This window comes from Lissotriton vulgaris, chromosome 5 (assembly GCF_964263255.1).
Source record: "Lissotriton vulgaris chromosome 5, aLisVul1.2, whole genome shotgun sequence".
Classification (NCBI taxonomy): domain Eukaryota; kingdom Metazoa; phylum Chordata; class Amphibia; order Caudata; family Salamandridae; genus Lissotriton; species Lissotriton vulgaris.
Genome location: NC_141693.1, coordinates 207,469,643 through 207,485,873, shown reverse-complemented (window position 1 = coordinate 207,485,873; position 16,231 = coordinate 207,469,643). Strand labels below are relative to the sequence as shown.

Sequence of the window (16,231 nt, the reverse complement as noted above, 5' to 3'; positions counted from 1 at the left end):
GGTAATCTTCTAGAAGTCAGGGAGGTAGGCCGGATCGTGGACGCTACCAGCTCCCTTAATTGTCGACCTGCGAAGCAACAAGGAAAGCTATTTGTAATCTCTATTCAGAACTCCTATTCCCTATTTTATTAACACAAAGGTTTCTTTCCCTGGAATATTCTAGACAAATTATGTGCTAGCCTACCTGCGACTGAAAAGGCCTAGACGTCGCGTCCGTGTTGTCGTCGTGAAGGATGTCGTGAAGGATGAAGTGTAGCAGAGCTGTGCTGAATAGTATGAGTTGCCAGAGAATCTCCGTGACACTGAAGAAACAAACAGTTGAAAATAAGTTACTTCCTTTCCTATGCTTGTTTATTAACTTCTATTATTCTTAACTATTAATCCCCCACTTACTCTCTCTGATATTAGTTGTATCTTCCTTCACTCTTTTCCTCCTAGACAAATTAACATTCAAACAAATCGTTTTGCACGAAATCACAATACAAAAAACTAGAGTTCCAAAGTTAGCCTTGATACTTCTCAAGGCCTGAAATACTAAAGATAATTCAGTTCGGAATATGCAGTTCAAAAGTTCTCACAAAAGTTCTTTAAACCAAGTCCAGGTAAGTATGTTCGAGTCTTTGGTTACTTGCCGCTTGCTTGCGTTGGGCGCCTGAAGAAATAAACAAGTATTGAAAGGTTTCACTTAGCTTTTCTTTCCGATGCTGAGTTGAAGACCTTCGAAGTTCCAAGGGCGTTGGCTGACGTCCGCAGGCTTCCAGGATTCTCCAGGACGTTCCAGCGCTGGGCGATGGTGGAAGGCAAAGCGATGAGCAACTTTGGGTGTGGCCTTTTATAGCTGTGCCACACCCTGGGATTATTTACGTAACGCGCACCAATCTCATGCGTGCGTTTTTTCACTGCATGCGCACCTTTCCCTAGCGTGTGTCTTCCTCCGCATGCGCTCGCACCAATCTTATGCGTGCGTTTTCTCTACATGCGCTCGAGACCTCTGCATGCGCTCGAGACCCTGAAAGCTCAATAAATCAACTGGTCAACATTCTCGCCTGCAAATACAAATGCCTATTTGAATAAAAGCATTACACTATCAATAGCGTCTGACTAAAATAAAGAGAACAATTCTTACTAACAGCATACAATTTACATGTAAGTGAAAATACAAAACACAGTTCACCAAACACTACACCTGACATATCTGGAGTGCTGGTTGCACGGGACAGGGGTGGGTTTCCTGAGGGGGCAAAGTGCTCTAGTGGGAGCCAGATGTACGTGATTCATGACAGTACTCCCCTCTCAAAAGCCCTCCCAAAATGTGTGGAACTGGTTTTGGTTTGTTCGGATTATGAAGATGGAAACTTCTAAGTAAACGAGGGGAATTCTGCAAATTGGAAAGAGGTTCCCAAGATCGTTCTTCTGGACCATACCCCTTCCAATGAATTAGGTAAAACAGCTTTCCTCGAATTCTCTTTGAATCTAAAATTTTCTGGACTTCAAATTCTGGAGTACCATCTATGTCTAAGGGTCCAGGATTCTCTCTGAATCTGGTCTTAGGATCACAGGGTTCAATCAATGACACATGAAATACAGAATGGAATTTATATTTTACAGGCAACTTTAGTTTAATACTGACCGGATTGATAATTTTCTCTACATCAAATGGTCCAATGAATTTTGGGCGAAACTTTTTACAAATATTAATCTTTAGGTTTCTTGTGGATAACCATACCTTGTCTCCGATGGAGTATTTAGGTGATGGTTTTCTGTGTAAATCCGAAGATTCCTTTTGGCTTTCTTTTGCTTGAGCTAAATGATACTGTGCCAATTGTTGTACATGAGTTAATTTTGTAATGTGGTCTTCTAAAGATGGTATAGCTGAAGGGATTAAAATGGTTTCTGGGATGTTTTTAGGATGGAAACTATAGGTGCAGAAGAAGGGTGACAAAGTGGTGGAAGAACTATCCACGTTATTGAATGCAAATTCTAAAACCCATAAAATTTCTGACCATTCCTTCTCTTCTTCTACCAGGGCACATCTTAAAAACTGTTCTATGGTTTGATTGGTTCTCTCTGTTAAACCATCTGTTTGAGGATGATATCCAGAAGACGTACGGATATCCATACCTAAGGTTTCACCTAAATGTTGCCAAAACTGTGAAACAAATTGGGGACCCCTGTCAGAGACTATCACCGAAGGAATGCCATGTAGTCGAATTATCTCTTTGGAAAAGATTTGAGTTAACTCTTTTGCAGAGGGAATTTTCTTTAATGGGATGAAATGTGCCATACGGGAGAAATGATCGACTACAGTCAGAATTGTGTTAAAACCTTCCTTGGTTTTAGGAAGTTCTACGATGAAATCAAGAGATACGGTGTGCCAAGGTTGAGGGGCTATTGGAAGTGGAAGTAGTTGACCACTAGGTGCCTGATGTTGGGTTTTATTCTGTGCACAAATTTCACAAGTTTCAATATATGACTTAACATCACTTAACAAAGAAGACCACCAAAATTTCCTTCTAATCAATTGACTGGTCTTGATAATTCCTGGATGCGCAGACATAAGTGTGTCATGATGTAACTGAATAACTCTGTTTTGTAATTCTGGTGTGGGTACAAAAATTTGTTCATTCATATACAAAAATTCGTCTCTTAACTTTAATAGAGGATACAGATCATACCATTCTTGTGACGTTTTCTCCTGCACCTTCTTTTTTATGTCTTCCAATACATTAGATACTACCACTCCAACCTTAAAACAACGGTCTGGTAAAACAGCTTGGACTTCTTCTACTGATCCTTCTTTTTCATCTAACATTGCCAGACGTGACAAAGCATCTGCTTTTAGGTTTTCTTTTCCTGGTCGGTAAGTTATCACAAAATTAAAATCATTGAAGAATAATGTCCAACGTAATTGCCTGGCTGTGAGTGCCTTCACAGAGCGCAGAAATTGCAAATTTCTGTGATCAGTATAGATCGTTACAGGATGTCTTGCCCCTAACAAGTAATGACGCCATTCTTCGAAGACTGCTTTGATGGCTAACAACTCCTTGTCAGCGATAGCGTAATTTTGTTCTGTAGGGGTTAGTTTCCGTGAATAAAATGCAATTGGATGCATTTGACCAGTTTCTTTGTGTCTCTGAGATAGAATCCCTCCAATGGCAAACTGAGAGGCATCTGCTTCTACGATAAAGGGATTAGAAGGATCCGGATGCATTAGCACAGGAGCTGTAGTAAACTGTCTTTTGAGGTTCTGAAAAGCTTCCTCTGCATCGTTGTTCCAATCAAACTTTACACCTTTCTTCAGAAGCTTAGTAATTGGGGTTATCAATTGGGAGAAATTACAGATAAAACGCCTATAAAAATTAGCGAACCCCAAGAAACTTTGTACTTGCTTCACTGAAGAAGGACTACTCCAATCTAGAACTGCTTGAATCTTTTTAGGATCCATCTCTATGCCTTCTGGACTTAGAACATACCCCAGGAATTCTACCTTGGTAGTATGGAATGTGCTTTTCTCAAGTTTTACATACAAGGAGTTGTCAAGAAGCTTTCGAAGAATAGCTCTTACTTGTTGTACATGTTCAGTGGTGTTTTTCGAATAAATGAGGATATCATCTATGTACACAATGCAACAGATGTCTAGGTATTCCCTTAAAACCTCATTTATAAAAAATTGGAAGGCCGCGGGAGCGTTGCAGAGTCCGAATGGCATAACCTGGTACTCGTATAGACCGAATTTGGTACGAAATGCTGTTTTCCATTCATCTCCACTCCGAACCCTAACCAGGTGATAAGCTCCCCGCAAATCCAATTTTGTATAAATGACGGCATCTTTCAATTGATCTAAGAGAGTTGGAATTAGAGGAAGTGGATATCTGTTCTTAATGGTTACATTATTAAGAGCTCTATAGTCGATGCACGTTCTCAACTCACCTCCCTTTTTCGGGATAAAAAAGAGAGGAGAGGATACGGGCGATTTTGAGTGTCGAATAAATCCGTTTGCCAAATATTCATCCAAATATTCTCTTAAATGGTCGTTTTCCTTTTCTGTGAGTGCATAAATACGACTACACGGTAGAGTAGCCCCAGGCACAAGATCTATTCGACAATCAAAATCCCGATGTGGTGGTAAGGTATTGGCCTTTGATTTATCGAACACATCGTGAAGATCGGAATACTCTTCCGGAATACCTTCCAAAAGTAATACACTCTTTGAATTCAAGGGGAAGTTGCTACCTTGAATCAGTACTTTCGAATCTTGTGATAACAGACAGGTTGATGAGCAATAATGTGAATCTAACAACACGGTTCTCTCTACCCAATCAATCTTGGGGTTGTGTTTAGTGAGCCAGGGGATACCTAGGATCAAGCGAAATTGAGGTGCATCAATGATGTCGAAGGTTATGTTTTCTCTATGGACATTTAAACAAGTCATGGCAAGTGTTTCTGTGTGGAATTGGATTAAACCTGATGATAACTCTTTGCCATCAACTGCCCTAACCACTTCAGGATGTTCTTTGGATTTGGTCTTAAACTCTAATTCTTTTAAAAACATTGTGTCTATGAAATTGCCCGTGGCTCCTGAATCAATTAACGCGTCAACCGTCCATTTTCTTTTTGATTCTGTAAGTGATTGTAAAGTGACCTTAATACTGAGATGTTGAGAAGTTATCTCTGGAGTGATGGAGGCCAAACTAGAAATCTTACTCGACAATCTGACCTCTTGATTTGTCGAGCTAGCTAGTTTTCCGACTGTTGTATTAAGGCTACTTCTGGACTCTTCCCCTTGGGTTTGTTTGGACGCACCGGGCATTCTTTGACAAAGTGGCCTGACTTGCCGCAATACAAACATTGGTTTAATTTTCTTCTTTTGTCCTTTTCTTCTTTAGTTAAGGGACCTTTGATTGTACCTATCTGCATGGGTTCTCCTAAATCTAATTTAGGTGTGATCTCTGCTCTCGTACTATTATTTCTCTCTTTAAAAGAGAAGACTTTGACCTCTGTTTTTCCTTTTTCACCTCTGCGTTCAGATAACCGATGATTTAATTTTACCACTAAATCAATGAAATCTTCTATGGTATCTGGAGGGTCTAAAATTTGAGTGACCATATCTTTCAATTCGTCCTTGAGTCCTTTGTAAAAAAGAGAAACCCTTTTTTCTTCTGGCCAATGAGCTTCAATTACAAGTCTATTGAATTGAGAGATATAATGCAATAAGTCCGATGAACCTTGTTTTAAATGTAATAACTCGTGATCTGCTGATTGGACAAAGACATGTTTTGCGAACAGTTTTTTCATAGTGTTTTTAAAAGTCCGAAGATTATAGAGAATTGGATCATCTCGATCAACTATAGGCACTGACCATAAAGCTGCATCACCTCCTAAATAGGAGAGAATAAAGGCTATTTTTGAGGAGTCATCAGGAAAAGCTGCTGGTTTTGCTATAAAATGTAAATGACATTGGTTTAAAAATATGGAGAATTTATTACTGTCTCCATAAAACCGTTCTGGAGGTGCTAAAGGAACAGGTACTGGGGTTACCACTTGAATCTGAGTTGAGGTTGAAGATGAGCTAGGGTCAGGATGCAAGGTTTGAAACCCTGCCTGAAAAGTTGCTGGTTTCAACACAGACTTCTGAGTTGGAGAGAAAGTCCATGTACTAGGACTGGATGAAACAGGCTGCATATTACTTCGAATATCAGCAACCTCCCTACGAAGGGCTGCGTTATCTGCTTGAATTGCAGTTAACAAATCTGCCATTTCTTGTAAAGAATTTGTAATGGAAGGATCCATAACGTCTGGGCGGAATAAAAGTCGTGGGCTTTGCCTTCTGTCAAGGTTACAAGCACCCTTACCTGTAGGTTGCTTGTAGATGATTCCGCAGAGACGTTATGGACCAACTTCCCCAAATTCTAGGCAATCCCTAGTGACTATATGTAACACTGAGGTAATCTTCTAGAAGTCAGGGAGGTAGGCCGGATCGTGGACGCTACCAGCTCCCTTAATTGTCGACCTGCGAAGCAACAAGGAAAGCTATTTGTAATCTCTATTCAGAACTCCTATTCCCTATTTTATTAACACAAAGGTTTCTTTCCCTGGAATATTCTAGACAAATTATGTGCTAGCCTACCTGCGACTGAAAAGGCCTAGACGTCGCGTCCGTGTTGTCGTCGTGAAGGATGTCGTGAAGGATGAAGTGTAGCAGAGCTGTGCTGAATAGTATGAGTTGCCAGAGAATCTCCGTGACACTGAAGAAACAAACAGTTGAAAATAAGTTACTTCCTTTCCTATGCTTGTTTATTAACTTCTATTATTCTTAACTATTAATCCCCCACTTACTCTCTCTGATATTAGTTGTATCTTCCTTCACTCTTTTCCTCCTAGACAAATTAACATTCAAACAAATCGTTTTGCACGAAATCACAATACAAAAAACTAGAGTTCCAAAGTTAGCCTTGATACTTCTCAAGGCCTGAAATACTAAAGATAATTCAGTTCGGAATATGCAGTTCAAAAGTTCTCACAAAAGTTCTTTAAACCAAGTCCAGGTAAGTATGTTCGAGTCTTTGGTTACTTGCCGCTTGCTTGCGTTGGGCGCCTGAAGAAATAAACAAGTATTGAAAGGTTTCACTTAGCTTTTCTTTCCGATGCTGAGTTGAAGACCTTCGAAGTTCCAAGGGCGTTGGCTGACGACCGCAGGCTTCCAGGATTCTCCAGGACGTTCCAGCGCTGGGCGATGGTGGAAGGCAAAGCGATGAGCAACTTTGGGTGTGGCCTTTTATAGCTGTGCCACACCCTGGGATTATTTACGTAACGCGCACCAATCTCATGCGTGCGTTTTTTCACTGCATGCGCACCTTTCCCTAGCGTGTGTCTTCCTCCGCATGCGCTCGCACCAATCTTATGCGTGCGTTTTCTCTACATGCGCTCGAGACCTCTGCATGCGCTCGAGACCCTGAAAGCTCAATAAATCAACTGGTCAACATTCTCGCCTGCAAATACAAATGCCTATTTGAATAAAAGCATTACACTATCAATAGCGTCTGACTAAAATAAAGAGAACAATTCTTACTAACAGCATACAATTTACATGTAAGTGAAAATACAAAACACAGTTCACCAAACACTACACCTGACATATCTGGAGTGCTGGTTGCACGGGACAGGGGTGGGTTTCCTGAGGGGGCAAAGTGCTCTAGTGGGAGCCAGATGTACGTGATTCATGACAATAAAGGTTTATTTTATATCTACCTTTGATGTAGCCTGTAATACACACAAAATGAATTAATATCTTGTGAATAATTATAACAAATGATGTAAATCTTCTGTGGCGTTAAGTCCGTTAGGATATTTACTGTCCAGCTCCACTATATATTCTGTTTCTTTCTTCCTTAGTAATCTCTCTCTATCTCCACCCCGTTTAAGAGGAGCCACCCCATCCATGACAAAATATGTCAAATTTGACAGGTCATTGTTGTGAGTTGACCTCAAGTGGCGCGCTATATATTTATATTTATATATATATATATATATATATATATATATATATATATATATATATATATATATATATATATATATTATATATATATATATATATATATATATATATTTCAAAGCACTTTGTCGCTCAAGGGTTGCAGTAGCCCCGTGGGAGGTGGCGTGAACGCCGGCAGAGCATGCCGGTAATCCAATTTGTTCAAAGAATCCAATAAAGTATACCACGCTCTCAGAGTCCCGAAAACACCACACAGATCAACAGAGTCCAAGGGTGTTTATTAACACCCGTGGACTTTTCTGATCTGTGTGGTGTTTTCGGGACTCTGAGAGCGTGGTATACTTTATTGGATTCTTTGAACTATATATATATATATATGTACACTTGCATAGCTATATGTATACATATATGTCAGAAAATATTAAAATCTATAATTACCTTTATATATGTTTGCCTTCACGATATTGTGATAGGCAGTATTTTTACTACAATATTTTGGCAAGATAAATTTAAAAATTCTAATTTCTAGTACTGTACCTACCTTGATATAGCTTTTTTCCCAGGGATTTCTCTTTTACTCTGTCCAACTTAAGATCACTTTTAGGTAAGGTCTTTAATTTCATATTAAAATTGCTGATCACCTTGACACCGTGTACAACAGTGTCACCCATTCTACTCTTTTGTCCAGTGTGCTCAGATGTGGAACGTGCAGCAAGCCTTAAAATGCCTTGGTTCTGTGTTATCTTGCAAAACTCAGCCAATTTTTCTGAATCTGTGGACACCTCTTAGAATTGCCCAATTACACAGAGATCTTCTCTTAGTCTGACAATATTTAGGCATCCTTGAGATGTCTGTTCAGCTTTGACATTGTATTTAAAAACCATCCACATTCAGATCATGCTTTCCATTACAGATAAACCTGATAGCACCCAACGTAAATTTTGTTCCTCCATGAAAGGAGTGGTTTCCTGGATGAAAACTATTTGCCTAAAACTTAAAGTTGCAAAGATGAGTGTAGGAATTGACCATCATTTGAGTGGTGTGCTCCCAGATTTGACAGTTTTTTGCTGGCTGTAGAACTCTGTGTATGTTATACCTGCTAACCTATGGTAAAGGGCCTTTGTTCCTCCTTTAAAGTTAATGAAATCTGTATACACTTGATTGGCATATTTATCTTACTTTTTTTTAAACCATCTTTATTGTTTTCATCATGACATACAATTGGCAATGGAAAGCACTGTCATGTACAGAGCAGTTCGTCTGAATACAATATTACGGTAAGGAGATAATGGTTCGACATATGGTAGTGATAACAATCAAACTGATGACCACAACAAAGTGGTAATTCCTCATTTTTTTTTTAAAATATATTTTTATTGCAGGAATCAGTAAATCGTTACATAATCGACCAGCATTATAGCACAAGCAAAATCAATGAGATACAACCCTCTGTCCCCCCGCCGTAAGTTCCTTACACAGCCTTTCGGCCCACAACCCTGGGGTCGGGCGGCGAAATTCAATGGGGGCTCAGAAGGATGTCGAAGCTGGTCCGGATGATCCACTGTCCGTCATCTGCTTTTCCAAACAAGCCTATAAACCCAGAAAGAAAACCCCACCCTCAAACGCTACAAACCAAAGAAAACCCTACCCAACCCCGCCATCAGCGCCCGGTATCAACCGCAACAGGATCTGCTAAGGGACCCCTGGGGAAAGCGACAGGTCTGAAAGTGTAATCGTTTATCGGGACATGGGGCGAGCCGCTTCCTCACCTTCAGAGTCGCTGGGGGCGCAATAATCCCTAAGGGCCTGTACTAATGTCTCCCACTCCAGCGCTGCCTCCTGCGCCTTCTCATTACGCTGCCTCCAAGCTAGCTGGTATCTTAGCGTGCTCTCCCCCGCCGCCCACTTCAAGAGTTCGCTATGCCATCGGCTTTCTGTCGGACCAACTCGTGCCTTCCAGTTCCTGGTCACCTCTCGTTTAGCAAGGAGTAGCCCTAAGTCGATGAATTTGCTGGATATTTTATTCTTGGGGGTATGAGGGAACCAGTGCAGGAGTCCCACCGCCGCGTCAAACGATAAGGACCTCCCCGTCACCTCCTCCAGGGTCTTCCCCACTTCAACCCAGTAGGATGACAATCCCGGGCAGGCCCACAACATGTGGAGAAGGTCCGCCTCCTGGGCCGGGCACCTGGGGCAGTCCGCCGAATTCGTAGCAAAATACCGCCTGATTTTCACCGGGGTCAGATATGCTCTATGGAGCACGTAATAGTGGACCAATTGAAAGCGGGTGTGGCGTGTGCCCTTCCAGGCTCGCCGCACCAGCTGGGACCAGGTCGTCTCCGGGATCTCCTTGCCAATGTCTTCCTCCCAGCGGTTTCTCAAAGTAGTGAGGGGAGCCAGCCCCTCATTGATCAGTCTGCCGTAAAGGCAAGTGACCGCCTTCACCGTGCCCGCAGACATCATCACGTATTGGCACACCGGAGACAAAGTGGGTTCCACCTGCCCGCTTTTCCAGTGCGCCTGGATCGCTCGGACAAGGGCCGAGTGCAGCAGAAAGTCGCCGCGGGGCATCTCGAAGCGATCAATGAGCTCCTGAAAGGGCAAGAGCGCCCCGTCCTCATACAGGTCCCCTATTAGCTGTAAGCCGGCGTCCTCCCAGTTCGCCAATCGTGACCAATCGCCGCCATGGGGCAGGGCCGTCAGCATCCCCAAAGGGATTTCGGGCGCATATGGTGTTCTCAGATGGCCCCGGGTATGAGCTCGGTTCCAACACAGGCGAACGGTCCGCTCCTCCAGCGACAAATCCCGTAGGGCCAAACGTTGTCGCAGCGCTATGAAGGAGAGAACATGCCTGGCCATACCCGTCCCCCTTCCGTCTTCTGGGCCCCGGAATTCCCGGGCAATCTCCTGGGTGAAGGTCTGGAGCTGCGCCGCTAAATAATACTTTTCAAAGTCCGGCACCCTCATCCTTCGGCCTCATCAGGGTCTTGAGGGCCACCCGTCGGCGGCCCGCGCCCCAGAGGAATCCGATTATCATTGATCTTAGTAGTCGAAACGTGGCCGGTGGGACCCAAATCGGTAGTGTCCGGAAATAATATAACAACCGGGGGAGCGCCACCATTTTAAGCAGAGCGATCCGCCCTGCCACCGAGAGCGGTAGCGTGGCCCAGAAGTCCATACAGCCTCGAAGTGCTCGGGTGCTGCGGGCAATGTTCCCATCTAGAAGGTCGGAAGGTTCGTGATAGACATACACCCCCAGGTTCTTAAAGCAGTCGGGTTCCAATCTAATCTCCCTACTTAGAGTAGGGGCGGGGGTGCCCTTGCGAACCGGGAAAAGACAGGTCTTAGTCCAATTCACCCGGAGGCCCGAGACCTCCCCAAACTCCGTGAGCGCCGTCGCAGCTCCATGTAGGGCGGCGAGCGGGTCCTCTAGGAAGAGCAGCAGGTCGTCTGCATACAGCGAAATGTAGTGCGGGCCCGAAGGAGTCCATAGGCCCGTATAATGGGTTCCCGACCGGAGATGCAGCGCGAGTGGCTCCACCGCCAGCGCAAAGAGGAGTGGGGATAATGAACATCCCTGCCTCGTGCCCCGTTCCACCGGATATTGTGAGGAAATCAGTGGTCCCGCCCGAACCCTGGCCGATGCAGAGGCATAGAGAACCGTGGTCCATCTGATAAAGCCCTCACCGAGGCCGAACCTCCGTAGCACAGTGCAAAGGTAGTCCCATTCCAGGCTATCAAAAGCCTTCTCTAGGTCTACCGATAAGACAACCGGGCACGGGGCATCCACAAGCGGCTCCCCTAGCAAGCGGAACAACCTGCGAATGTTCATGGACGTGTTACGCCTAGGGATAAAGCCAGCTTGGTCCTCATGCACCAGGGAGCTCATGGGTCCCAGCAGCCTCGAGGCCAAGATACTGCTCAGTATTTTATAGTCAACCGTCAGCATTGATAAGGGACGGTAAGACCCCGGGTCGGACGAGTCCCTTCCGGGCTTGAGGAGTGGAACCACCAACGCCTCGCACATCGAGCTCGGGAGTCGCCCGAGCCTCTTCGCTTCTTTGTAAACCACCAATAACCTAGGGGCTAGGAGGTCGGCATAAGCTGCATAAAACTCCACAGGAAGGCCGTCCAGGCCCGGGGTCTTATTCCTCGCCATCCTTTTAATAGCGCTACGAATCTCTCCCAGTTCTATGTCGGACCCCAGGGCTTTCGCCACATCCTGCTCCACTGTTCGGAGCTCCAGTGGCCGTAAATAATTATCGAGCAGGTCAGGGTCACGGGCTGAGCGACTGCTGTACAAACGTTCGTAATATTCCCGGTAGCAGCTCAGAATCTCAGGCTGAGTGTACACCTCGGTTCCGTCTGCCTTGCGCATGGATGTTGTAAATGAGGACTGACGCGTAGGGTTGGGCAGCCATGCCAGCAGCGCGCTCGATCTATCCCCCTCTGCGATGGACCTAACCATATAGGCCTTGTAGTCAAAACAGCGAAGCCGTTCGACCTCCGCCGCCACCACTTCCTTCGCCTCCGCCGTGCGCACCTGTAATTCAGGGCGCCCGGGGCGGCGAAGTTCCAGCTCGCGGAGTTTCCGGTCCGCTGCCTCCAAGTCGGCGAGGATAACTCGCCTCATGCCTACCTTTTTAGAAATACAGTAACCCCTCACCACCACCTTAAAAGCGTCCCACTCCAACGCTCTCGTGCTCGCTGTGCCGCCGTTGGACGCAAAGTACTCTGAGACCTTATCACCTAGGTCCGCCCTGAAAACACTGTCCTCAAGGATCTCGGGCCGTAAGTTCCAGGTGGGCACCGCAGGCGCCCCGGGGAACCAACGAAGGTCTAGCAGGAGGGGGTTATGGTCTGTTATGGTTCTGGTCAAATATTCAGACCGGACCGCTGCCGAAACCAGTTCGGGCGAGCCAAGAAATCCGTCCAGTCTGACGTGCAACTCATGGAGGCTCGAAAAGTAGGAATAGTCCCTAGATGTGGGGTGTTGCGGCCTCCAGATATCCGTTAGACCCCAGTGGGTCTGCCAGTCCCTACGACCCTTAGCCATGCGACGAACCGGAGAATCGGGAAGGGGCGGATGCGAGCGATCAGTGTCTACATCCACTACTGAGTTGAAATCTCCACCGAGCAGAAGGGGCCCGGAGAGGAAGTGGGCCAACGAGCCCGATAACCTGGAAAGGAAGGCAGTCTGGTCTATATTAGGAGCGTACACACAGCAAACGCTTAAGTCCCTCCCTCCCAGAGTGCCCGAGATAGCCACATAACGCCCCTCTGGATCTATCACTGTTTTCGTGACCTGGAAGGGAACCCCAGCTCTAACCCAAATCAGCGCCCCTCTGGCATACGCGGAGTACGAAGTGCAAAAGACATGCCCCCTCCATCTACGCTGTAGCGCCGCCCCTTCCGCCTTGTTCAGATGAGTCTCCTGCAGCAGCGCCATTTGTACCCCCCTACGCACTAAATAAGTGTGGACTTTGTGACGCCTGGACATAGTATGAAGCCCCCGCACGTTCCAAGTAACACATTTCAGATTAGCAACATCAGCCATTGTCCCATATCGTTCTCGCAAAGTCTCCCCAACCGGGTCCTAACAAAGAAAGGATATCAATCATCCCAGCACTGATGGCGGCCATTTTCCCCAACCAAAACTGAACAACCCAAGAATGAACCAAACCCCCATCCACCCTCCCCAGAACAGGACCCAAATAGCACCATCTAGTTCCCATCCAAACCATACCCTCCAACAACCCACTAACCCCTACTAATCCTGCGGTCGCCACCGTAGGAAGGCCTTAAGGGCCAGGTGCGGGCCGGGCGGAGGCAGTGGGCCCTCGACGCTCAGGCCACCAGGACTAAAGCAAGCCCAAAATAGTGTCAGAAACCCTCGGGGCAAAAACAGGGCACCCCACCCTCCCTGCTCCGGGAGTCAGTATCAATCGTCGGCACCCGCCACCCCCCTGCCGGGCCCCCTCCCAAAATGAAGTAGCTCACCCCATTACCCCTGTCCATCCAGAAGGTCTTCCACCGATTTCGGTGTGATCACCGGTGTATGGGCGCTATCAGTCACCGATTCCTCGGAGTCCGTTGGAGCCCCCTCGTCACCAGGGTCTGCTTCCTCCTCAATGGCATCGTCCCGTGAGCCAGATAGCGCAGATAACACCTCCAGCACTCCCCTCCGCTCCGTCGATGTCTCCGCAGTTGAGGGCCCCCCCGAGCGGCCACGGTGACTCCGAATCCTCCTGGATCGCCGTCTCTGCTCCGGTTCCGCCGCCTGCTGGAATGAGGAGCCAATGCCATCTTTCCCTGCTCCATAGAGTTCGAGCCAGGCACAGACACCCTCCGGGGTATCAAAAAATTGAGTTTTGTCATCGACAATTATGCGGACTCTTGCAGGATAGAGGATCGAGTACTGGATTCCCTCGCTCCTGAGCTCGCGCTTGACCGCCAGGAAGGAAAACCGTCTGCGTTGAGTCTCGTAAGTGTAATCCGGGAAGATGTTCACCTGGCTGTTCGCCACTTTGAATGGACCATTATGTCTGGCGGCATTGAGGATGAAGTCTCTGTCCCTAAAGTGCAATAACCGCGCCACCACTGGTCTCGGGGCACGTCCCTGCTGCGGTGGCCTCGCCGGGACTCTATGGGCACGCTCCAGGGTGTAGAAGGAGGATAGACCCTCCGGGGCCACCGTGTCACGGAGCCAGGCCTCCAAGTATGCCACCATGTCGCCATCCTCAATCTTTTCCGGCAGGCCCACCACACGGATGTTGTTCCTCCTGTTGCGGCCTTCCGCATCTTCCGCTCTCTGCTCTAGGGCCGTAATCCAGGATAAAGCATCTTTCATAGTCGCAGCCAAGGTTCGCTGCGCCGGCTTCAAGGTTTTCACCGAGCCCTCCACTTCCTTGACCCGGTCCGAAAGTTTGCCGTGGTCCGCTCGAAGGAGACCCAGGCTCGTCGCTACCTGGGCAATGTCCTGCTGGAGGGCCGAGCGCGTGGTCGCTATCGCCTCCAATACGCGGTCAAATTGCTGTTGCATCGATGCACCACCAGAACTCTCCGGGTCCCCCCGTTCCTCTTTGTCCTGGGTCTCCGAGTCTGAGGCGGCTGGGGTAGTCCCCTTGGCTCCTCTAGGTTTCCCCATGTCGCCGGGAGCACTCCGTGCGAGTCCAGGAGCAGACGTCTCCGAGTGCAGGCTCCGGCTATGACTCTCCCGGTTGCTGGGCCCCAAGTCGAGTGCTGGAGAACTCCGTCTCCAAGGCCTGTTGGATCTTCTCCGCTTCGGCTCGCGCCACCACCACGTCGTCTGAGGGCACCGAGGAGGAGGCGGGGACAATCGCCGCCAGGTCGGGCCGGCCCGCACGGCCGATAAGGTCCCGGGGTGAGGGTCACCAACTCCACCGGACGATTTGCGGCGCCAGAGGGTTGCGCCTCCCATGGAAGTGGGTCGGCCAGGAGAAGGTAGCTAAGGGCGGTGTCGTGAGTGGGGCTACCACCGGGAGCTCCAGACGTCCGCGTGCGGGATCCACTATTGCATGGGCATCCGCCCAGTCACCCATCCGAGTGCGATCCTCGTTACAAAAGTCCGATCTGACCGATATCCAGATCACAGATCACTGGGAGATGGCAGAGCCGGGGGATGTGCCGCCGCCGGCGATGCCCCTCCAGCCTAATGGAACCGGCCAGGGGGACAATGAAGTCCGGGCGCCATGTTGGGTCGCACTCCGCAACTCCGCAAACTTCGATGTTTCGCCGGGTCACCACTCGTTCAGACCTCGCCAAGGGCCCCGGCAGGTCTCCGTCGGGCCGATCAGCAGAATGCGGGGGCTGGGGTGCCCCGCAGCCTCCGATTTACAGGATAATCACGGGCTCAGTCCCGGAGCCGAGCTCTCAGGCGGCCATCGCCATCGGCGCCCAAGCCACGCCCCAAGTGGTAATTCCTCATGTCCAAGAATGCTCATATTCACAAATATTTATGGCTCCTTGTAGTTCCTGCTGAATGAAAAATCGAATCCACATCATTTTACTTGTCCGACGGTAGGAAAGGAATAGTACAGGGAAAGAAACCAAAGGCTCTAGTCATCCACCCATGAGAGAGGACCTGTTTGTAAAAGGTCTAAGCAGCGGGGGTGGGTGTCAGGGATGCAACAAGGATGGTATATTTATTTTAATTGGGTACAAAGGGCATCCAGGGCTTGTAAAATAAATGTCACTTATGGACTGTAGCTCCCATGTTGCCGTTCTCTACAGTGGCAGTGCAAACATGATTGTAGGCCTAACATTTGTAGCCTGGCCCATCAAAATAACTTCTGTTGACAGATCAAAACCTTCCTTTAAAATATGTATAAGTCATCCATAAGACAGAGTGCATGGTATGTAAAAGTAGGACATGGAGGAAATGTAATGTTCAACATATCGTTACAGGGGAAAAGCCCTAAATACTATATTTACTGCAGTAAGACTGGTTGTTCCATAGGAAAACAATGTGTCACATTCTAACATTTAATCATGTTAATTTCAGTTAGGGAACAGCTAGATCAATACATATTAAAAGTCTTATTAAAATGTGAAGTAAAATTGTTTATAAATATCAAGAAATAGGTAATATTAGAAAGTTACCTTTTCCCTGTATAAATCCTCTGTAACTACATTTGTATTTGTTATGTCATTTGTCTGTAATTAGCATTTAAATAGGTGAGAATGGGTGTGTAATCGCTCACAGGAGCAAACAAT

The 16,231-nt window shown here is 47.1% G+C and overlaps 1 protein-coding gene across 1 annotated transcript in view; it reads right to left on the bottom strand.

The window, feature by feature from the left end:
• The window catches only part of LOC147710502 (extracellular fatty acid-binding protein-like), a 57,363-nt gene extending 52,811 nt beyond the window's left edge, over positions 1 to 4,552 (bottom strand). The window contains exons 1-2 of the mRNA XM_086919362.1: positions 4,357 to 4,552; positions 2,676 to 2,853 (exon numbers count right to left, since the gene is read on the bottom strand). Of these exons, the coding sequence (XP_086775488.1) occupies positions 2,676 to 2,853; positions 4,357 to 4,552 (374 nt within the window). The remainder of the gene's footprint in view (positions 1 to 2,675; positions 2,854 to 4,356) is intronic.
• Positions 4,553 to 16,231: the final 11,679 nt, after the last annotated feature.